We start from the raw sequence: 15,921 nt of genomic DNA on the forward strand, positions 1-15,921 counted from the left end.
GTTAATTCCCTGCATTGTTAAAGATAGGCCCGTGACTAGCTTTGGTAAAGATGGTGTTGTGGAAATATGAGTCAATGTGGAAATTTATTGAGTATGACTCCTATTTCAGTTAAATTTGAGAAATAATATTTCAGTTAAACTCTGTTTATTTGTTTCAATCAAACTCTGATTAGTCTAGATTATTTTATTATTATTTGACCTATGAATTTAACCTATAAATAGGTTCTTTTACAACCTTAAAAAATACACCCATTAGATATTAGAACTCATAACACATTTAGAGAATTTTGTGTTTACGTTTTGAGGGTTCTTTGTTATCGAATTTTCGGGGATTAGTTTTTATCTCCATCTTTTGTACTCTTCGTTCTTTGGTCATTATAGTAAAATTATCTTTGTTCATGGTTTTTTATCCTCATTGGAGGGATTTTTCCACGTTAAATTTGTATGTTCAATTTCTTAATTTCTTCTGTTATTTTTACTTGTTCATTGCTTAATCAGGTCGATCCCCAACAGTAACTATTACATCTTCTTTCATAAAAAGTTAATTACTATCAAGTAGTAATTAAGTTATTCAAAAAGATGAACGACTCGCGATCACATTTACTTTTAATCAACCATGTAATGCAAGTGAAAAGATATCATTTACCCATGTCTCGGGCTATGAATTCCATTGTTTTGAATGACACTACATATTGAAGAAGTCGTATACCCAACGCACCAGTTTTCAGTTTCTTATCTATTTAAACGCATGCTTTTACTTACATTAAAGTATACGAGTCACGTATGCATAGTCCATCATCCACTTAGGATTTGGTTATACCACACTATAAATGTCACAAGTGAATAAATCCATAAATAGATTCAGAATCTATTCTTCTTGGGTCCAATTTGATGTACTGTCAGTTCAGTTAGTCACATCTATGTTTCTATCTTCTAAGTCTGATGCCCAAGACAAAACATCTCCCCAATTAGACTTGATAGACAACATATTCGTCTTTCAATTGGTTTGCTCATTTCTGATTAGACTAAGGACATGTTTAGGGTTGTCTACTAATATAAGTTGTCTTTCCGTATTATGATCCGACCATGTAATATTTCTTAGTATTAGTTTAAAATTAGACAATCAGTGAGCTAATATTTGCTTCTATTTTGCTTTGCATGCAAAAGTCATATGAGGAAAATTATACAAATTATATTAATTTAATCCATTAATTTGTTTTATTAACTAATCTATTCAAAAATTTACAAGTTTACAAACGAATATACTACACTGAGGACACCAGATCCAACAATATTGAACTTGGGCATTATTAAATTCCAAGCATTTGTGAAGATTTCCTCCATTTGGTTGAGAAATTTTTTCCTTAGCTTTTAGTTCTTTTTTTTTTGAATCATGATTAATATAGTTCTTTATGATTTAGTTTTCATTCTGATGGTTGAGTAACCACTTATAAAATTGATTGTGAAGCTTAATAGTTATGTGAGTTTGGTTTATATAGTGAAATGGTGATATGCATGAGTAAATGTGTTAATTGATGAGCTTAACATGTTCAAGCTAGATAAACTTGTGTGTGTGCAGGTTAAGGAAAATGGAGAGTGACCTTTATTGAAATTAAGTCAATTAACCTTGTTAAGTATGTAAGATTCTATAATTAATTAAATGGATCTGAATACATAATAAACATATATAATATTTGAAAAACTAAACATGAATATTTCAACAATATGTCTAAGATCTAAAGCACATTCAGAAATGTTGAAAATAAATAACAATCTAACCTCCAGCCACAACATTTGATAGTTGAAGAATTCTCTCTAAAATTTCACATATAATTTTTAGAGAGAACGAAAGAGATGGGAAAAGAGAAGAGTTACCATCAAACTCAACTTATCTTTATGTTGGGAACAACTTTGGAAAGATGGCAGGATTCTTAGGTTGTTCCACTTTTAGGATCATGGCTTGGAAGTTCAGATACGAATATTACTGAAAACAACCTTGGAAAGATGGTAGGATTCCTAGGTTGATCCACTTTTGGGATGTCTTATAGAGCATGGCTTGGAAGTTCATATACGAATATTGTTGAGAAGTTTACTTTTTAACCTTTCTTTATAAATGTTTCATCGGTATTTCTTCAATGAGCAAACAATGCATTTTCACTTAAGACTTTTCTTGTTAAAGTACTTTATTTGGGTGTAATGTTCATGCAACCATCATTACACTTATTAACGATATAATTTACCTTCCATTATCCACATTTAAAGTAACTCCTCTCATTCCCACTACCCACCATTTTAATACGTTCATGCCTGCTTTTTCCTTATAACCATTGTTTAATACTTTCTTTTCAATGCTTAAAAATATAAGTTTGAACGTCTCATTTGGAACTTTTTGATCTAGAGGCAAACTTGAGCACTCTAAAACTCTTTACAATTTTCTTTCTACAATCATAATATCCATCATAGCTCATCTTTCTCAACCCTTCTTGATGTCATCACCACCGCTTGCCACCAAGCATATTTTCTAAAGACTTCTAATCTTCTTCTCTACCATCTTTCCACGACATCTCGTTTTGTTAGATTGTAATGTCTACTTACTTTAACAAAAGAACCCTCTACAGGATTAATCTTTTAATAAATTGTTTGTAAAAAAGTTTAACATCACAAATAGAATTTAAATGCAGTCACATATTTTTGCTTTTTAAAACATAAAATTATTCTATTACACTAAAAAGGCATGAGCCACTTTTTGAACTAAAGTTAAAATTCTCTTGGACAATGTATGAAATATTTTAAAAAAAAGAGAAAAGCAATAAAACCAAGTGAACTTAGATGATTAATTAAGGGATAAATTTTAAATTTATACATGAACTTTGGTATAATGTACAATTTGATATATGAATTTTAAGTTGGTGCAATTATATAATGAAACTTGAATTGTGGTCCATATGTATACATAAAATTTTGTTTTTGATTCAATTGTATACATTTATAGAAAGGGTGAACTACACCCAAGGTCACTAAACTATTAATAAGTTTACGTTTTGGTCACTCAACTTCAAAAAGTTACAAAATGGTCACTAAAAATTTCAAAAGTTTTCATTTAAGTTGTCAGGTTGTTAAAATCATTGTTGTATGACCTTATCTGTTCACACCGCTTGCACCAATCAAAAGCTCTCATTCCCCTTATTTTTCACAGTTCATTTTTTCATGAAACAACTTTGAATGCCAAGAATCTAATAACCAAAATCCAAATTGTTTTCTTCTCTAATATTTGATATTTATCATTAGATCCACTTGGATCTAAAGTATGTTCTTCTACTTGTCAATGGGTATTGATCCACTGTACTGATTGTTGAATCATTGCTTGGAGCTCGCTACCCAGATTGTTAAAAGAAAAACTTAGCAACCCAATGACTTAAATAAAAACTTTTAAATAATTTAATGACTTAAATGAAAACTTTCGAATAGTTCAATAATCATTTTGTAACTTTTTGAAGTTGAGTGACCAATTTGTAAACTTACTAATAATTTAGTGACCATGAGTGTAGTTTACGCTTAAAGAAATAAATACATACATTTATTTTCATATTGGATTAATATAATGGGATAATATATAATTTGGCCCTTGAATTTGTCCATTTATACCTAGTTGGTCCCTAAATTATTTTTGGACCTAGTTGTCCCTGAATTTTGTATTCCATCAACTAGGTTGGTACCTCCGCACTAACATTGTTAGTTTGTGCTAACGTGGCACTACTAGCCAATCTAGTGGTGCCATGTGGCATCTGAGAGGTTGCCACATGGCACCATTAGATTGGCTAGTAGTGTCATATCAGTACAAATTAACGATGTTAGTGCAAAGGTACCAGCGGGGTTGACAGAATACAAATTTAAGGACCAACTAGGTACAAATGGACAAATCCAAGGGCTAAATTATATTATCCCTAATATAATTGTTTGTGTATGTAATATATCAACATAAAATAGTGTTAATTTGATAATGTTATTAGTGATTTGTGAAAAATGAATTAAATCAAAATTTCATGTATAAAAATGTACAAAATCAAAATTCAAATATGACATTACACCTTGAATAAAAATTTATGTATAGTTTTAAAATTGATCCCTTAATATTATTTACTTCAATATTTCTTTAATATAGAAACGGTGGGTAGTGTTGTGTGTTTTAAAGGTGTTAGAGAAGTCAAGCCCATCTTTAAAAAAAATGGTAAGGGATGCTGATAAGTGATAACCCATAAACCGAATCTTTATATCAAGCTGACAATGGCAACTTGGGTGGATATTAAATTTCACAAATGTTCCCCGATCAAACCAAGTTAGACCCATTATTGGACTCTAGTTTTCTAACCAAGCAAATATATATATTAGAACTACTCCTGATTCGGTCAATTACTGTAGGGTGTGTTTCATAGTCCTCACGAAAAAAAACGACTTTGTGACGTGTTTTCAAATTCAACCGAATTTTCTTGTACTATTTATTCTTTAAATAAACTCTAATTATTCTAGGATTATTATAGTCATATTAGGGCTCTATTTTTAACATATTTAAAAGGGCCATTGTATCCTTGATTTTAGAGGCCAAAATTAGACATAAATCAACAAGGGTTTTTTTCTTTGAAAGTGACAAGATGTAGCTGCATATGAGTTTTAGTAAGAGTTTCATAGTAATTATGGTGTGTGTTTTATACTCCATTTTGTGAGTGCCTTATGAGATTTAGGGTTTTGTTTATTGGTTTGCTCTTTGGGATTTTAAACTTTGTTTTCGAGGATTAAGATCGTACATTTAGTCTTTTAGGTTTATTTTCTCCATATTGTACTGTCATTTGTTTATTCATTTAGTGAAAAGTTGAAACCTCTTTTGCCCGTGGTTTTTCTCTCTTTGAGGGTTTTCTATGTAAAATATTTGCGATCATTATTCTCCATTTTTACTATCTCAATGTTAATATGAGTCGATGCTCAATAATTACAATCCAAAAGTCAATTTATTATTTATTTAATGTTAATAATTTGAAAATATTTTATAATCAAATTTTTATAATAAATTAAATAATAAATAATTATTTGGGTCTAGAGGTGGTGGAGATAGATTACAGATAGAGCAGCCGGTGGAGTATTGTGTGTGAGTCTAGGTCAGTGATAACTTGTTGACCAACTTGGGTGATTCCTTGGTTGGGGATATAGACAATACCACTTTAATTAATTACGAATTGGACAAAAAAGTTAAGCTACATGCACTGTCTCTAAGCAAGTTGTTTGTCGATTGGAAAATTTCAATCAACTCCATGTTACTGAAAAAGGTTAAGCAACATGCACTACTAAAACCAGCATCTCTAAGCAAGCTGTTTGCAGATGCGACTTTCTTTTTTTTCTTTTAGTAATTTTTAAATATTCAAATTATGATCTTTTATATTTACGTTTGAATGCAGTGGCGAAGCAGGGGTTGGCAGGTGTCCTAATACTAAAATGAAAATTTTTTTATTATAATTTATAAAATTTAAATTAGTAATGATAAAATTGCATTTTAACCCTTCTAAAATGATAAAATTTAGTTTAATCTTTTGAAATTTATAAAGATATGGACTATTAAAATAGTGAAATTTTACTTTTACTATCGTAAAATATACAATTTAATTCTATTTTTTTTTTTTGACTCCACCACTTTTCAAATACGTATTCAACATAAATATCAAATAAAAATATTTATATATATATATAAATATATAAAAGTTCAGAATTAAATAACATTTTAAGTCCCTTAATTCTCCTTCAAACTCATTTTATCTTCCATAAAAAGTATCTCTAAATCCATAACTGAAAATGCTGAGTAACATAAGCATTTCCCAAAACTAAGCACTTAATGGTTGGGAGATTTAAATTTTTTTTATCAATTTTTAGTCATAAAAGTCAGCTGCTTAGAGTTAACAATGTATGATGGTGAGAATCATAAATTGTTTGACTGAGCTGCAAGAACTATTATTCTATAGAATAACTCCTGAAATCATAATAAATGATAAATGACTCATTACTTGTTGTAGAAACACCGACCTACACAAACTTGTGATAAAAACTGATAAAAGAAAAATATGTGAACTTGTTAGAAATTGGAAGAGTTAGGTAGGTGGTGAGAAATTAATATGCTCCCCGAATCGGTTGTATCTTCAAATTTTAGCCCAGCCATAATAATAGGAAACATTAAAAAAATGTCGGGTAATGTTGCAAATATTTGGGTAAAAATATGATGTGGATAAATTTCATTATGACTTCATCATTAAATAAAATAAATAATAATGGAGGATTTATAAATAAAATATAATAATTTTATTTAACATAATTAAATAATAATTAATTACTCGAAATCTTATCAAAGGTGTATGCAGGTAGAAATTACGGATTTAGAACGCTTATATGTGTTTAAAAATAATAAATAATATTGAGGAAATTGGTTTTGAGAATAGAATGAGTTCTCTCTGTGAAAATTCTAACTTTGAAAAATCCATTTCTGAGGAGTTGACTCCTAAGAAAGTTCGTTTCAGAGGCGGAGATGTTGATACAAATAATATTATGATGATCGACTCGTCCCCGGAAAAACCTATCTCGTGGAAGGACATGCTTGTTGGCCAATCATCAAAGGAGACTTTCAATGATTTAGAAGGAAAAGATGATCTAGATATTTTGGAAGGGGATATTCAAAAATCCTTTGTGAATGGCGTACCCTCTATTTCCTTCTCGGATAGGATTCACAAAATCCTTATTCAAGGTATGGATAACACAGTGATTTTAAAGCTTCTTGGTCGTAATATTGGTTTTTCGGTTTTGCAGAATAAACTGTATAATCTGTGGAAACCTTCAACGGCGTTACATATGATGGACATAGAAAATGGATATTTCTTGGTTAAATTTCAGAATAAGTTGGACTGTGAAAAGACGCTTTCTGAAGGTCCTTGGATCATCTTTGGCCAATACTTGACAGTTCAACCTTGGTCATTAGCCTTTGATCCCACACAAGCTTACCCTAATGTTGTGATGGCATGGATTAGATTCCCTGGTTTACCTGGGTATTTATACAATCATAAGATCATCACTGAGATAGGGGAAATGGTTGGAAAAGTGGTTAAATTGGATATGAACACGGATAATAGGACTCGGGGACGATTTGCTAGATTGGCTGTTTATGTTGACCTGGAAAAGCCATTGGTATCCCATATTTTAATCAACGGCCGAAAGCAGAATGTTGAGTATGAATCTTTATCTACAATTTGTTTTCACTGTGGGAGATTTGGGCATGTGGAGAATTCTTGCCCTTTTAAAATTTCTGAAAGCCTTAGTGAAAAGGAGAATGCCCGTCGGAATTGTCATCGGAGTTTCAGAACACGAACAAGGTTGGTGCGGAGAAGGAAAACGGGAATTTCGGTCCTTGGCTGATTGTTGAAAAGAAATCAAGGCGGAAAATTAGAGAAAACGTGAATAATTCCTTCAATAGCCTACAGAGTGGAAAAGAAGGATCTCGTTTTAGAGTCCTTAATGATAAAGATTCGCACAAAGAGGATGATGAGGGTTTTTTGCTGGATCCCAGGCGTGACAAAGGTAAAGAAATATCACAAGATATTTCTATGGGTAAAGATTCTACTACTTTCTTTAATGGCTGAATAGAGTGGAGAAAAAATGGTAAAAATAATTCAAAGGAGGTGGATTTGAAGGAGATTGGTGGCCCCAACTCTAAAGTTAATGATAGGCCAATTTTGGAGCCCAACAAGTCCAATTCTATTCTGAAGGAAAATTCTCGCAATATAGATAAGTCTGTTAGCAGTTTGGGCAATGGGGACTTAACTGCGGGTCAGATCCAAGGTGCTTTGGGCTCATCTGCTCTGGAACTGGAAGCCCAGCAACTCTCTACTACTGATGGAAGGGGCAGTCGGTCTTTTGCTGCAGCTGAAATGCAAACAATCCCAGGCGACGGTGTGGGGTTCAGGCCTGAAGGAGAAAGTTCTAAAAACCGGATAGTTTTGAAGGATTCAGCACGTGATAGTATTGTTGTTTCTCTGGATGTTGGAAATCTAGATTCTGGTCGACACTCGGCGGTGGTATTTCATAAAAGCTTTCAAAGCAAGGAAAATAACAATGTCCATTCCCCTAAAAATTTTGATTCTTCTCTGGTGCTATCCTCCGGTTCGGGTAAAGTTCTTAAAAACAGAGGAAGAGGTCAAGCTAAAAAATAGTCTAAGATCCTTCATGGCAGCAATACTCGGTTCAAAATTTCAGGATCCCAGCGAACATCTTTGAAGGAGTCGATGGAATATCTCACCGAAAGCATCTCGACTTTTGCATCTCCTAACCTTGGGTTGTAAATAGAGGGGATTCTGTTGCGCAGATAGAGGGAGTTAATGCTCCTGGACAGTAAGGATGTTCTTTAGTCCTTATAGGTTTTGTTTTGTTTTGATAATTTGATATTGGGGTTTTGGTTCATTTTACTTTATTTTAGTTATTTTTTATATTTTATTATGTCTTTAAATTTAAAAATTTTTACATGGAATTGTCAAGGGTGTGTTAGCAGAAAGTTTTTGCGAGTCTTTCAGGAATACAATGCAGAGTACAGGCCTAATATTGTTTGTTTGGTGGAACCGAGAGTGAGTGGTATTAAGGCTAATGTTATTATTGAAAAATTGGGGTTTAACTATTCTCATCGGGTTGAAGCTATTGGTTTTTCAGGTGGCATATGGATTGGTTGGAAGGATTTTATCCAAATTCATATTGTTCGAAATCATCCGCAATTTATTTTCTTACGTGTTAATAATATTATTCCTAATAATTCTTTTTTTTATTTCTTTTGTTTATGGCAGTCCGGATAAGTCTAAAAGAAAGCTTCTTTGGGATGACTTAAAATCAGCTATTTCTAATCTTTCTTCTCCTTGGCTAATTATGGGAGATTTTAATGCTATATTATCTTCTTCTGATAAAAAGAGTCCTGTCTCTATTGGTAAGCGCTGTGATTTATTTGGTAATTTTGTTGAATCTTGTGAGTTGCAGGATTTGGGGTTTAATGGACCTACTTTGACTTGGCAAAGAGGTGGTACCTTTGTTAGACTTGATCGGGCCTTAGCTAATGATGCTTGGGTGTCTGCTTTTCCTCAATACTCTGTTCTTCATCTTATTCGTATCAAGTCAGATCATAGGCCCCTCTTGTTATCTACTGCGTCCGACCTTAACATTTCTCAAAGCAGACCGTTCAGGTTCTTAGCGGGAAGGGCGAAGCATAGTGATTTCTCCAACCTTGTTAAAGAAAAGTGGAATTTCGCAGGTAATATGTTTGAATCTTTGAATAATTTCACTTTTTTTGCTAAAGATTGGAACAGGAATATTTATGGTTTTTTGGGTACTCGTACGAGAAATCTTATGCGATCTCTTAACAATATCCAAAAAACCATGAAGCATCCTTCCTCTACGTATTTAGCTGGAAAAGAATTGGAAATTCGGGATGAGCTGGAAAATGTGCTTGATCATGAAGATTTACTTTGGAGACAAAAGGCTCGTTGTGATTGGCTTCAATTGGGGGACCGAAATACAAAGTTTTTTCATAGTCGTACGATGAGAAGAAGGAAATTCAATCGTATCACAACCTTACGCGTTGATAATGGGGATTGGTGTACTGATCAATACATCCTGCAGGCTAAGGCGGTGGAATTCTTTGAAGGACTTTTTAGAGAGGATTCTTCTACATTGAGGGATATTCCAAATGTTGGTTTTCCTCGCTTTAACTCTTCTGAGATTACTTTCCTGGAGGCTCATATTTCTAATGAGGAGATTAAAAGGGCTTTGTTTGACATGGCTCCTTTGAAAGCTCCTGGAAGTGATGGTTTCCATGCTCACTTTTTCCAAAGCCAATGGGATGTTCTTGGGAATGATGTTTGTCAGTAGGTCAAAGATATTTTTGATAGATGTCCGATTGAAGCTGAATTGAACAATACGCTGATTGTGTTAATTCCTAAAAAAGAGAACCCTAAGGACTTTAGCCACTTTAGGCCTATTAGTCTTTGTTCTGTTCTCTACAAGTTGGTAATGAAAATAATTGCGAATCGGTTCAAAGTTATATTTCCTAAGCTTATATCCCAAGAACAAGCTGGGTTCATAGTTGGGCGTAACATTTCTGATAATATTATCTTAGCTCAAGAGATCATTCATTCTATGCGCTGTAATAGGAAAGGAAGGAAGTGGGTGGCTATTAAGTTAGATTTGGAGAAAGCTTACGACAGAATTAGTTGGGACTTTATAAGAGCTTCTTTGGTTGATGCTGGAATTCCTGTCTTCTTAAGGAAAGTAATCATGTCCGCTATTTCTTCCTCTTCTATGCAAATTTTATGGAATGGGACACCTACTCAAAAGTTCATACCTAAGAGAGGTATTCGTCAGGGTTGTCTTTTATCGCCTTATCTTTTTGTGCTTTGCATGGAATGGTTAGGACATTTTATTCGGGCTGAAATTGACTCTGGAAAATGGGCTCCAATTCATCTTTCTCGCACAGGTCCTTCAGTTTCTCATTTGTTCTTTGCAGATGACTTAGTGATCTTTTGTAAAGCTCAACTCGACCAAGCTAGTCTCCTGGACAATATTCTAACTCAATTTTGTGTGATCTCAGGTCACAAAATTAGTGCTAGGAAAAGTAGCATTTTTTTTCCAAAGACACAGATGTTAATGTTCGTAATCAAATTAACCAACTTTTTGGATTTCAAGAAGTCCGAAATCTTGGATTTATTTAGGTGTTCCTCTTTTACACGAAAGGATTTCCAAAAGTACCTTCAGCTTCATTGTGGATAAAGTGAGGAAGAAATTACAGAGTTGGGATGCTAGGAATTTATCCATTGTTGGTAGAATCACTTTGGCCCAATCAGTTCTTCTTTCTATTCCTAATTATTTCATGCAGTCCTTGATGATCCCGAAAGGTGTTTGTGCAGATATTGAAAGATTGGTTAGGCAGTTTATTTGGGGTAGTACCGATGGGAATCCTAAAATGTCTTTGGTGGGTTGGAATTCTATTTGCCAACCAAGGTCTTGAGGAGGCCTTGGTTTCAGACATTTGGAAGATCAAAATTCATCTTTTCTTATGAAGATTGGATTTAATCTTGTTTCTAAAAGTAATGCACTTTGGGTCCGGGTTCTTCGGGCCAAATATGGTTGGAAAGATCAATTCCCAGATTCTATCAAAAGAAACCAATGTTCTCTTTTATGGAGGGCACTTTCTAAGATATGGCCACTTCTTAGAGAAAATATTGCTTGGTCTATTGGAGACGGTGCTAGTGCTCGATGTTGGAAAGATCCTTGGATTCCAGGTATGGGCCATTTAATTTCAAAAATTCATCCTTCTACTAACCTTGATTTGGATTGTTGTGTTAGGGAGATGGTCAATTCTGATGGTAGCTGGAATTTGGATTTATTTCGTGCCTGGGTGCCTGAAGTTATAATAAATAGAATTGTTAGCATTCCTCCTCCTCACCCTAACTCTGGTTCGGATAGGATTATTTGGACTCAGTCTGCGTCTGGTGTTTTCTCAGTTCGTAGTGCGTATTGGTATTTGAAAGAGAATTCTTGGAATCCTCAGGAGGATTACTGGAAGATTGTTTGGAAATATCGAGGTCCTCAGAGAGTACGGGTCTTTCTTTGGCTTGCTTTCAATCAAAAACTTCTTACAAATTCGGAACGAGCTAGAAGGGGAATCTATCATTGTAGCCCTTGTTCTATTTGTGGTCATGATATTGAAGATTTGGTACATGTTCTCAGAGATTGTCCCTCCGCGCAAGATGTGTGGCGGCTTGTGATTCCTGATCAGCTAAAATAAAGGTTTTTTTCCGTTTCTTTTCAGGATTGGCTTATTCTTAACCTTTGTTTTCATGAAAGATTGCAGGATTATGGTCTCATGTGGTCATGCCTGTTTGGATTAGTCGCTTGGCATATATGGAAGAATAGAAATCTATTCATCTTCCAACATATATCTTGGACTGCAACGGAAGTGGTGAAAGTCTCTTGTTGTTGGGGCCGACACTACACCTACCATACTGGAGATCACTTTAAGAGCAAGCAGGGCTCTTCCTTGATGATCAATTCAGCTAACAATTGGGTGTTTTTATTCACTGACGGAGCTATAGCAAGAGATTCTGGCTATGCTGCAACAGGAGGAGTGGCTCGGGACCGAGATGGAAATTGGATAGTGGGTTTTAACCGATTCCTTGGCATGTGCTCCCGTTCGAAGCTGAAGTTTGGGCTATTCTTGATGGGATCCTCAATTTACTTAATAAGGGCTATAAACGTATCACTATTATGACAGATAATCTTGAAGTTGCTCAGATCTTGACTGATATGGATTTGGAAGATTCAGGGATTACTGTGCTCCGAAGAACTCTTCGTATTTTGCATTCAGAAGGGGAGTGGAGGATAAAGCACATTCCAAGAAATCAAAATTTGGTAGCAGATCGTCTTGCTAAACTCAGTTTGAGTTGGAAATCAAGCTTACAAGTTATTGATGAGGCTCCTAAGGATCTTTTAGATTTATTACAAGTAGACAAAACGAATGGTTACTTTATGTAACTGATGTTTTTATTTCACCAAAAAAAATAATAAATAATAAATAATAAAATATATGATTTGAAACTAATTAATTATGATATTAAAATAAAAAATACATTAAATTGTGAGTAAAACAAAATTTAAACAGATAAATACTTTAGATTAACAATACTAAATGTACTACAATTGTCTATTATGGTGTGGTCATCAATTATGAGTTATAGAGTTGACTTGTGACACCAATTCAATTAACAAAATTGTTAATATATACTACCGATGAAGATAATAAATTGTGTATATTAAAATAAAATGTATAAAATAAACAAAATAAAATTTTGGTTGAGTAGTAAATTTAAGGTTTTTCCAATTCAATTATCATGAGTTCAAATCTCACCAAATGTGTCTTTTTAGTTTTCTTGGTTTTGTTATAATAAAAAGACTAAAGTAATTTCGAATAATATAAATTATTTTAATTACAAAATGGCATTTTGAAACAAAAATATATAAAATAAAACAAAGCAAAGCTTTGCTTTGGTGGTAAATTTAAGGTATTATTAATTTAATTGGTATGAGTTTAAGTCTCATTGAATGCATTATTTTATTGGTTATTGTTATAATAAAAGACTAAAGTATCATTAAATAATATAAATTATTTTAATTACGAAAAAAAGAATATTTTGTAATTTTCCTAGTAAAATTGGTATTCGATTAACTCGTGACACCAACACCGTTAAGGATTTTATTAATTGTATAGATAAATAAATCCTAAAACCGTAAACCCTTAAACCTAATATCCTAAATCGAGAGTTACCCATATTTATTTATAATAGTTACAATTAATGTTTACTTATATTTAAATAAAATTATTAATATTTATTTACAAGTCCATCGTGTTATTATTTAAAATTCATATATCAAATTAACAATCAATAAAAAAATTGAGTAATTTTAAAATTTATCCCTCCATAAAAACTCATCTCAAATTCATAACAATGGCTCACATAAATTTTTGGTTTTAAATTCCATGAAAAAAAAGCCCAGTACATTTAGCTCAGTTTCTTTCACAGCTCAAACTTCTATTTTTAACAAATACTGGAACGTTTTACGACACTACAATAGTGTTCACTGTGTCTTTTTTCTGGCTTCTCACGGGATTTTGTATTGAGAAGTGGCAGTTCATTTAATGTTAGCATTTACTCACCTGTTACTCGTTGCAGACCACATGCTCATCTATAAATTTAGTGCTATGTCCCCTTCAAAATTTAAGGTTTAATCGATGATCTAAGGTTATCCTACAGGACCGTCCTAGCACTGTTTTCTTTTGGGTGCATTCTTGTACTTGGTTTCATTATGAGTGAGCTTTCAAATAGACAAATGATAGTTAGGACCGTGTTCCAAATAGTGACAGTCAAAGTGTTACTAAAAATTTGTTTTGCTAAGGATGTTATTCCAGCCAACTTTGTGTTTGGAGATTCCTTGGTTGATGCAGGAAACAACAATTACATTGCATCATTATCAAAGGCTAACTTCGTCCCTAATGGGATCGATTTTGGAGGTCCGACCGGTCGGTTCACCAATGGTAGAACAATCGTGGACATCATAGGCAAGTTGATAAACCTTCTGCATGCATGATTAGAAATCTGGTTAAAGAGGCAATTGATTATAAGTTTAATGGAAATGATTGCAGGTCAGGAATTGGGTCTTCCAGGTTTCACTCCGCCTTACTTAGCCCCCACAGCTAGTGGACCAGTGGTTCTTCAAGGCATCAATTATGCTTCTGGGGGAGGTGGGATTCTCAACCACACTGGAAACATCTTTGTAAGGCTTCTTTTCCATGGTGTTCAAATGTTAATAAAAGTAGGCTTCTTTTCCGGTTATTTATAATATTTTGAAAGAAGGAGAATCAAACAAAATTAAAATAGAAAAGTAAATCTCAAATTTTAGCATAATAGAGAGGCCAAAATAAAAATTTGACCTAAAAAAGGTCTAGTTCTGAACTTCCAAGTGCAGGAACTGGTTTCAACTTGTTTGAGATTAAATTATCTTATGGCTCTTTTTAATGTCCAAAGATCCATTATTTTCACTTAGTAATAAGCAATAATATATGTTTGCATGCAATGATAGGGTGGTCGAATCAACTTTGATGCACAGTTGGACAATTTTGAAAATACGAGGCAAGATATAATCTCCACCATTGGTGTTTCTGCAACTCTAGAGCTGCTTCAAAGCTCTCTTTTCTCGGTTACGATGGGATCCAATGATTTCATCAATAACTACTTTACACCCATTGTCTCAGCTGAGGAGCAAAAATTAGTCCCTCCACAAGTGTTTGTGGCCTCCATGATTGCAAGATTCAAGCTACAGCTGACTGTAATAAATTTTCTACTCAACTCTCTTTCTTATATCAATCATAGTTTCCACTGAAATTCAACTTTGCTTTTGTTTTTTTTTTTTTTTTTTGCAGAGACTTTACACTTTGGGTGCTAGAAAGATTATTGTGGTAAATGTAGGCCCTGTTGGATGTATACCATATGAGAGAGACCTAAATCCAACAGCTGGAACTAGCTGTGCTAGTCGTCCGAATCAGCTGGCTCAGCTATTTAATACTGAATTGAGGAATCTTATTAAAGAGCTCACCACAAGCTTGAAGGGTTCAATTTTTATGTATGCTGATGTTTACCGAATTGTAGACGATATGATACAAAATTATAGAGCCTATGGTACCAATGCAGTAAAATTCTTTTTACCCACTTTTCAAGCAATTACATTAACCATATGTTCTGAAATGGTTTAGCTATATTTCGTGTTCTACAGGTTTCGACAGCGGAAGCTTTGCGTGCTGTTATATCGCGGGTAGCTTCGGTGGCTTGATCCCATGTGGTCCGTCATCCAAAGTTTGTCTAGATAGATCCAAGTACGTTTTCTGGGATCCATTCCATCCTTCTGATGCAGCCAATGTCATAATAGCGAAACGTCTCCTGGATGGCGACTCTAATGATGTTTTTCCTATCAACATTCGGCAACTTGCTAATGTATGAGAAAAATTGAACTGATATCACATATTACATGATAATTGTCAAGTGATTCCCTTGGAATTAATGATCAGTTATGAACTATATATGATGAGGATTGGAAGACGTATATAAAATTCTTCCATCTTGCCAAGTCTTGATAGTGTATCATTAGAGGCTTCAAGCGCTTGTGCTTAATGAGAAATTTTACTACAATGAGCTCCTTGGAAGAACATGCATGAAAAGCCAACGAATGGTTGGTGAAACTAGCTAGTTTTATTTCATTGCCAAATCTTAATTGATTAAACTAGCATAAAATTTTATAGGATTATGGATC

The 15,921-nt window shown here is 33.6% G+C and overlaps 2 protein-coding genes across 2 annotated transcripts; both read left to right on the forward strand.

Moving 5' to 3' along the window:
• The first annotated feature begins 6,477 nt into the window (after positions 1-6,477).
• LOC105775544 (uncharacterized) lies at positions 6,478-9,933 on the forward strand. The gene is made up of 5 exons (XM_012598055.1): positions 6,478-7,215; positions 7,389-7,605; positions 7,672-8,193; positions 8,281-8,362; positions 8,859-9,933. The coding sequence occupies exons 1-5, from the start codon at positions 6,478-6,480 to the stop codon at positions 9,931-9,933; spliced, it is 2,634 nt and encodes an 877-aa protein (XP_012453509.1).
• A 3,920-nt stretch (positions 9,934-13,853) lies between these two features.
• LOC105778599 (GDSL esterase/lipase At4g16230) lies at positions 13,854-15,678 on the forward strand. The gene is made up of 5 exons (XM_012602323.2): positions 13,854-14,176; positions 14,261-14,391; positions 14,698-14,943; positions 15,038-15,293; positions 15,388-15,678. The coding sequence occupies exons 1-5, from the start codon at positions 13,924-13,926 to the stop codon at positions 15,609-15,611; spliced, it is 1,110 nt and encodes a 369-aa protein (XP_012457777.1). The 5' UTR covers positions 13,854-13,923; the 3' UTR covers positions 15,612-15,678.
• Positions 15,679-15,921: the final 243 nt, after the last annotated feature.

This window comes from Gossypium raimondii, chromosome 10, assembly GCF_025698545.1.
Source record: "Gossypium raimondii isolate GPD5lz chromosome 10, ASM2569854v1, whole genome shotgun sequence".
In the NCBI taxonomy this organism is placed as follows: Eukaryota; Viridiplantae; Streptophyta; class Magnoliopsida; order Malvales; family Malvaceae; genus Gossypium; species Gossypium raimondii.

Excerpts from the sequence above, each read along its gene's own strand:
- LOC105778599 (XM_012602323.2), top strand. The coding sequence starts at position 13,924 with ATGAGTGAGCTTTCAAATAGACAAATGATAGTTAGGACCGTGTTCCAA. Across the intron at positions 14,944-15,037 it reads GATTCAAGCTACAGCTGACT|AGACTTTACACTTTGGGTGC; the intron begins GTAATAAATTTT and ends TTTTTTTTGCAG. Across the intron at positions 15,294-15,387 it reads ACAAAATTATAGAGCCTATG|GTTTCGACAGCGGAAGCTTT; the intron begins GTACCAATGCAG and ends CGTGTTCTACAG.
- LOC105775544 (XM_012598055.1), top strand. The coding sequence starts at position 6,478 with ATGAGTTCTCTCTGTGAAAATTCTAACTTTGAAAAATCCATTTCTGAG. Across the intron at positions 7,606-7,671 it reads GGATCCCAGGCGTGACAAAG|AGTGGAGAAAAAATGGTAAA; the intron begins GTAAAGAAATAT and ends ATGGCTGAATAG. Across the intron at positions 8,194-8,280 it reads GGTGCTATCCTCCGGTTCGG|GATCCCAGCGAACATCTTTG; the intron begins GTAAAGTTCTTA and ends TCAAAATTTCAG.